General features: G+C 42.0%; 1 protein-coding gene across 1 annotated transcript; it reads left to right on the forward strand.

Moving 5' to 3' along the window:
* Positions 1-3,467: 3,467 nt before the first annotated feature.
* On the forward strand, positions 3,468-6,288 carry LOC111817066 (hornerin-like). The gene is made up of 3 exons (XM_023716385.1): positions 3,468-3,605; positions 5,484-6,015; positions 6,107-6,288. The coding sequence occupies exons 1-3, from the start codon at positions 3,468-3,470 to the stop codon at positions 6,286-6,288; spliced, it is 852 nt and encodes a 283-aa protein (XP_023572153.1).
* The last annotated feature ends 1,778 nt before the right edge of the window (positions 6,289-8,066 follow it).

Below are 8,066 nucleotides of genomic sequence, written 5' to 3' on the forward strand. Positions count from 1 at the left end.
GAAGGCGTTCGAGGAACAAAAAAATAAAAAATAAAAATAAAAATAAAAATAAAAAAATAATAAAACACAGATCATGCTCACTTGTTAACACTTCATTTGTGGTTGCTTCTGAGCTACAACAGCAGAGTTAAGTAGCTGCAACAAAGACCACCAACTGGCCCACAAATCCTGTCATATTTATTATCTAAGCTCTTACCAAAAATATGCTGGCAAGTTTAGAACACTGGTCTCAAGGGCATGTTCGCCTGGGATAGTCTACAGGCAACCTTTTCCTCCATTTGAGACAACTGGCTCCTGCAGGAAATCAGACTTCATTCAACAGAGCCCACCTCACCTTCACTCCCAGTCTCAGGCACCCATTAAAAAGGTCATTGCTCTGATAAAGCATGGAATCCTGGACCAAATCGGGCATCCAAGGGAAACATAACTACAGAATGGATACTGATTCCATAGCCCTCTGGGTAGTTCAAACACACACACACACACACACACACACACACACACACACACAGAGCCTAATGATGGTTGAATTTGGAATCATATAATTATCATTTGTCAATAGTTGCTACCGCTCCTTCTCAAATTACAATTACAATATTGCCCAAGTTGTAAGTCTGTGTCACTTCAGTTTAGTAAACTTTGTGTCATATGTTCATAATGGACAGAAGATGGAGAAATGTGCTCAGGTACACAGAGAGCCACTCACTGATTCCCCGTGCTAAGACTCAGACTACAACCAAGGTGAATCATGTCTTTTGAGGGGAAGATGATAAGACAAGAGAGCAGGCAGGTCCTAACCCTACTGGGCTGGGAGAAAGTTGGTCAGTGTAAAAGAGTATACTTATGGCCCCATTCCTCTTTAAATTCAACTTAAAATGACAAATATTTATTGTAGACCTGTATGTGCCAGGAATACACTGAAGTCTCTAAGTGACATGGGAATAAAGAATGTCCATTCACACACACACACACACACACACACACACACACACACATATATATGAGTAAGTAGCCAATTTATCAATATTGAACCAAATAATTAATGGTAATTATTTACAGCTAGGAGGTTCAGTTTTTTCTGTTTTTCATGTCTGTATTTTCTAATTTTTACACTAAGCATTAATTACATTGTAAAACAATCATGAAAAATAAAGTATGTCGAGTTATCTAACTATACAATTATGAAGTATATAATTAATTATAACTCTCTCTTGAGTAATTCAAGAAAGATTTCACACAGGGAGGCTAACAGGGATTCTGGACAACGAATAGTAATCACCAGGTGAGGAAAGATATACCAAGACAAAGAAACATGAAATAGCACTCTATACTAAGGAAGGTTGAAATAGTTAATTATAAGTGAAACATAAAAGGGAATGTAAAAGAAAAAATGGAGCTGTAAAAACCCATAGCCAAGGTCCAGTGAGACAGCTCAGCAGTCTAAGCATCTGCTTAGGATAGTGCATGGACTGGGGTCCGATGCGGGCACCACATGCTGCACCAGCCCCACCCACACTGAACTGGCCACCAAGAACAGCCATGGAGGCTGAAAACAGAAAGGAGGATCACTAAGAGTCCGAGATGCTAGTGAGACCCTGTACCAAATCTAAGAGAGAAGAGACAGAGAGAGAGACAGAGAGACAGAGAGACAGAGAGACAGAGAGACAGACAGAGACAGAGAGAGACAGGGAAAGAGAGACAGAGACAGAGAGACAGAGACAGACAGAGAGAACCTATAGCCAAGGTCATGAGGACAGGCTTTTCCTACTAATTGTATGGTGGCTGAAATGAAATTTATATTGACAGCGGGCACTAAGTCTTGGTAAATTGAGTTAATTAAGCAGATACAAAGGACAGCCTCTGCATCCATTATTCATTCCAAGAGGTAATAAGAAGATCATAGATAACATCCTGAATAGGATTTCATGTAAATTTTATCTCAGAATAGTGAAGTCTCACTAGATAATCTTTACAGTTCCTCTGAACATTAAATTCCATGATTCTTTGACATTTGGGCCCTGATGTCCCTGCACATATTTTATTTAATCTCCATTAAAGTCCATGTCATTTGTTGTTGATTCTTGGTGCCACATAGTTGAGTGAATACATGAAGAGGCCTTCTTTCAGTGTCCTGTGACTGACAGGTGGGGCTGATACTAGCCCAGATTTGAGAACTGCTATTGCAGTCTCAGGCAAGCATGTAAGGAAGTAAGAAGGTAAACACCCAGAAGGTGGAGATAGAGAAGGAGCTGAACTTGTTTAGGAGTGCATTAGGACATCTCCAAGAGGGCAGCTCCTCCCTATATGGACCATCATCCCTTCTATAAGAAGGCCATTGTCCCCAGGAGCAGCACCCTGCAAGCTGCTTCCATCTCCATCCTACCGTTCCTCTGGTGCACTGGGTGAGTAAGCGGTGGTTCCGCACTGCTCGTAAGTTCTTAAGGCTGCAAAATTAGGAAAGTCCAGGATGTTCTCTAAAGCAAAAAGGAACTGATATGAGTGTGTGTGTGTGTGTGTGTGTGTGTGTGTGTGTGTGTTGCTTTAGAGAACTTTGGTATGAACTTAACCCTATTGAAAACAAAAATGAAGTAATAACCAAACTATATGTAGGATAGTCTTTCTGTACAGTCTTTGCTTAAGGTCATGGGAACCTAGTTACCTCCTAGGCAAGATCTCTGTTTAACTGCTGAGCCTTTTCTCTCTGCTGTATATCCAGTAAAGCCTGAGGATCACTTCGTGTGTGGAGAAAGAGAACAGAAGCTAATTCTGATAACAGCAGCTCCCCAGTTTCATATCACCTAAAACTATGGATGGCTTTGCTCACTTTGTCTACCCTCGCTAGTCTACAAGTCTTGAGGATCCAATTTAGCCATTGGTATATTTCAGTTGGAGTTTGACATCCTATGTAGAGGAGGGACCTGTCCCCTAAAGTGTGATGGTTGGGATCTACAAAGAAACAGTCCTCTGTTTCTTACAAAGGATCAGTTGGAAAACTCAGGATTTCTATAATTCCTCAGTAAAGTTAATGCCTCTGGTAAGGGATGGAGCCCAAAACAGAAAACTGTCACTCCCACATTAATTTAGTAGCAGAAATACAAAACATGGGTCCTGTTGCTAATTTCATCATTCTCTTGCTATATGAATTCAACAAATCAATCAACCCTGGATTAGTTCTTAAGACAGAATAAAATTAATGATGGCTGACAATTCTTACAAGTTAATATATCTATTTATGTGTTGAAGAAAAAGAAAAAAAAAGAATAGCCAGGTAGTGTGTGGCTCATGCTGAGTTTCAGCCCAGCCTGGACTACAGTGAGCTCAAGGCCAGTCTAAACGGTACAGAAAGAAATTATCTCAAAGAAAGAAATTTTTAAAAAAGAAAGGAAGGAAGGAAGTAGCAAGCAATAATAAAAAATAAAAAGTGTACTTCTCCCCACCCTTTTAGGTTAACTTAAATTTGCAAAAAGATGCCTAAACTCCTACAAGGCATTGTCACTGTCATCGATGTTTTCTACCAATATGCTACCCAGAATGAGGAATGTGACATGTTGAGCAAGGCAGAGCTGAAAGAACTTTTGGAAAATGAATTTCGTCAAATTCTGAAGGTAATAATTCTGTTATGACTCACTTCTGAAATTCTCCTCTTTGCCACGTCCTAGCTTTTTATCATGTATGCCAATCATCTCAGAGGACTCTCCCTGCTTGTCAATACAGAATTGGAACTTAGTGGGCTTGTGATGCCATCAAAAGTTAATCCATATTCTTCAAGGGCCTGAGTTAAATCACTGGTTCCACCAAAAAAATAAAAATAAAAATAAAAGTTGATCCATAATGGATGACCAAGTAACACGTGACCAAATAAACTATCCCAACAAAAATCAGACAAAATCTATAGTTTTTTTTTTTTTTCAGTTATTCAGTACAGAATCTACAGGGTCTCACTACATAGATCAACCTGAAGTGATCCTCCTGTTTTCAGCCTCCCAAGTGCTGGGATTACAGGCATGCACCAACACACCCAGTCTCAATCACACTCTCAATGCACCCTGGGGGTGGGGCCAGCACAGCATGCTGGGGATCGAACCCTAGTGCCTGCTCTCTGCCTAAGCAGACACTTTAACCTGTTGAGCTATCTGGCTGGCCCAAAGTCTATAGTTTCTTTAGCTGTCATATCTATGGGAGCAATTGTGGACCTCAAAATTTACAAAGCATGTGAAGTGCATTTCCTTTCCCATCTTTGTCTTTCTTCACTCCAAAATGTCCAGACCAATGCCCATTTCTGAAATTCTGGTACTGGAAGGCATCTGAGTTCTAGAAACCAGCATGTAAACCTAAACCACAAGAGCAACAACTACCTTAAAAGTGTCAGTTCTAAAAATAAGTATTTCACCTCTCAACCTTCCATTCCTTAAATTTGACTGCCCACTGAATATTATTTGGAATCTTATGGATGTCTTAAGTTGGTCAGATATAAATCTCACCATCTTCTCCTCTAAATTTTTCCTTCCCCTTTTCATTCAAGGTAGAAATCTGGTGCCATTCCTGATATCCTCACTCTCAGTGGGCAGCAGCACTTTCCTGTCTCCACCTAGTTCATCAACAGCCCATGTGTCTCTACCACTACTTTTAGTGCATCTTCTACTTCCAATCTCAGCATTAGATGCTCAAAATCCTTCAACAATTTATATCTTGCATACAAAGCAATTTGCATTCAAAATCCAAAATCCCTTAAAATGACTTAAAAGTTATGATGTAGTCCCTATTTATCTCTCTATCCACTTCTTTTGAGTCTCCATACTCTAAACCCAGCAATTCTCTCAGTTCTCTGAGGAGCCATGCCTTCACTCACCTCTAGCCCTTTCCTTTCTACCTCTTCATTTGGCTAAGTCTAGCTCATCATTCAAAAGTGATTACCTCCTCTTATTAACCTTGCTCATACCCCTAAATAGCTCTCTTCCAATACCCTCAGAGAAACCTTCTCATGATAAATTGTAAGTTTCTGTATCTGTATTAAATTTCAAGTTGCATTTTGTAAGAATAGTCAAGTGTACTGGCTTATTCCTTCATAAAATACAATGGTAGTCAGATAATAGGTAATAATAAATGCTGAATGAGTTAAATAATGGATTTGATTGAACAAATAAAGATTATTTATATCACTAATTATATAGCCAATTCACAATCTACATTTATTATTATAAATCTGGTAATTGTTCCTATTTGACCATGCTTTATCAAAAATAATTAGTCCCCTGCTCCCTTTCACCTTCCACTTGCATCCTCTTCTAGTTATTTCTCACTGCATTACTCACTCCATACTCCTTTCTCTTTGCTGAAGATAGGGCAATGCAGGGCAAAGCACTATGTGATTGATGTCTACCTCAAAATACCAAGCACCATATTTGTACAGCCTTCTTCCAATTGGTTATCTGAGTATAAGATCTATAATGATGAAGCTGCCTTTGTATCTCATTCCTACACAGAATCCAGATGATCCAGATACTGTAGATATCATCATGCAAAATCTGGATCGAGATCATAATAAACAAGTGGATTTTACTGAGTATCTTCTGATGATATTCAAGCTGTCTCGGGCTTGTAATAAAATTGTTGGCAAAGACTACTGCCAAGCTTCAGGGTCAAAGCAGAAAGAGCACAGTCACCAGCACCAAGAGGAACAGAGTGAAACAGAAGAGGAAGGAAACAGACAAAAATCCTCTTCCACGTATTCAAGTTCAAGTGCAGGAGAGAATAGCTCCTTTTCCAGAGGCTCCAGAGGAAGCATTAAACGTAAGTCTAGGTCTATCTCCAGATATGGTTCAGGATCCAGCCATTCTTCTAGGCAAAAACAGTATGAATTGAATTCATACGGTCATTCATGGAATAGTGAAAATCAAACACCTGGATCAAGACAATCTAGTCAGAAATACCATGAGTGCACCTCAGGGATTTATGAACAGTATGGGTCAGGGTCAGGTCAGTCATCAAGTTATGGACAGTATGGATCTTCAACTGGTCAGTCCTCAAGCTTAGGACCACATGGGTCTAGATCAGGCTCATCTTTTAGCCACAATCAACCCAGGTCTGGTTTAGGTCAGTCATCTAGTTATGACCAACAGAGTTCAGGCTCAGAGCAATCGTCAAGTTACAATCAATATGGATCTGGATCAAGTCAATATTCTAGACACAGGCCATATCGATCAAGTTCAAGAGAGTCATCTGGTTTTGGTCAACAGGAATCTTGCTCAGGTCAGTCTTCTGGTTTTAGTCAGCATGGATCTGGCTTAGGTCAATCCTCTAGTTACAGACAACATAGTTCTTCATCAGGACAGACCTCAAACTGTGGCCAACATGGATCCAACTCAGGTCAGTCTTCTAGCTGTGGACAGCATGTGTCTCAATCAAACCAGTCTTCCAGCCACAGGCGATACAGGTCTGGTTCAGCTTCATCTCCCAGCAGTGGTGAATATGGCCAAAACAGATCCGGATCAAGCCAATCTTCTAGGCACAGGCGATACAGATCTAGCTCACAATCTTCCAGCAGTGGTAGATACAGATCTGGCTCAAGTCAGTCTTCTAGCCACAATCATCATGCATCTGGATCTGTTCAGTCCTCAAGGTACAGGCAACATGGGTCTAGGTCAAGTCAGACTTCTGGCTTTGGCCAATATGGGTCTGGTTCAGGACAGTCTTCTGGATTTGGTCAGCATGGATCAGGCTTCGGTCAGTCTTCTAGCTATGGTCACCATGGGTCCAGCTCAGGGCAGTCTTCTAACTATGGTGGCTATAGGACTGGCTCAGGTCAGTCTCCTAGCCATAGTCAACGTGGGTCCACATCCAGTCAGTCTTCAAGGTATAGCCAACAGGAGTTGGGCTCAGGTCAATCTTCTGGCTTTGGTCAACAGGAATCTGGCTCAGGTCAGACTTCTGGCTTTGGTCAACATGGATATGGTTCAGGTCAATCCTCTAGTTATGAACAACATGGTTCTTCATCATCATGCTGTGGTCAGCATAGATCCAGCTCAGGTCAGTCTTCTAGCTATGGTCAACATGGGTCTGGATCAAATCAGTCTTCCAGCTATGGCCAACAAACATCTGGATCAAGCCAGTCTTCCAGGCATAGGCAACATCGGTATGGTCAAAGAGAATCCTCTGGATTCAGTCAACATGAATCTGGCTCAGGTCAGTCTTCTGGCTTTGGTCAACATGGGTCTGGCTCAGGTCAGTCTTCTGGATTTGGTCAGCATGGATCAGGCTTTGGTCAGTCTTCTAGCTATGGTCACCAGGGGTCTGGTTCTGGTCAGTCTTCTAGCTGTGGTGGATACAGGAGTGGCTCAAGTCAGTCTCCTAGCCATAGCCGACATGGGTCCACATCTAGTCAGTCTTCAAGGTATAGCCAACAGGGGTCAGGCTCACATCACTCTTCTGGCTTTGGTCAACATGGGTCTGGCTCAGGTCAGTCTTCTGGCTTTGGTCAACATGGATCTAGCTCAGGTCAGTCTTCTGGCTTTGGTCAACATGGGTCTGGCTCAGGTCAGTCTTCTGGCTTTGGTCAACATGGATCTAGCTCAGGTCAGTCTTCTGGATTTGGTCAGCATGGAACAGGCTTTAGGCAGTCTTCTAGCTATGGTCACCAGGGGTCTGGTTCACATCAGTCTTCTAGCCATAGCAGACGTGGGTCCACATCCAGTCAGTCTTCCAGGTATAGTCAACAGAGGTTTGGCTCAGGTCAGTCTTCTGGCTTTGGTCAACAGGAGTCTGGCTCACATCAGTCTTCTGGCTTTGGTCAACATGTGTCTGGCTCAGGACAGTCTTCTGGCTTTGGTCAACATGGTTCTGGCTCAGGTCAGTCTTCTGGCTTTGGTCAACATGGTTCTGGCTCACATCAGTCTTCTGGCTTTGGTCAACATGCATCTGGCTCAGGTCAGTCTTCTGGCTTTGGTCAACATGGTTCTGGCTCAGGTCAGTCTTCAGGCTTAGGTCAACAGGAGTCTGGCTCACATCAGTCTTCTGGCTTTGGTCAACATGGTTCTGGCTCAGGTCAGTCTTCTGGCTTTGGTCAACAT

Source organism: Octodon degus, unplaced genomic scaffold (genome assembly GCF_000260255.1).
Source record: "Octodon degus isolate 3935 unplaced genomic scaffold, OctDeg1.0 scaffold00048, whole genome shotgun sequence".
Lineage (NCBI taxonomy): Eukaryota > Metazoa > Chordata > Mammalia > Rodentia > Octodontidae > Octodon > Octodon degus.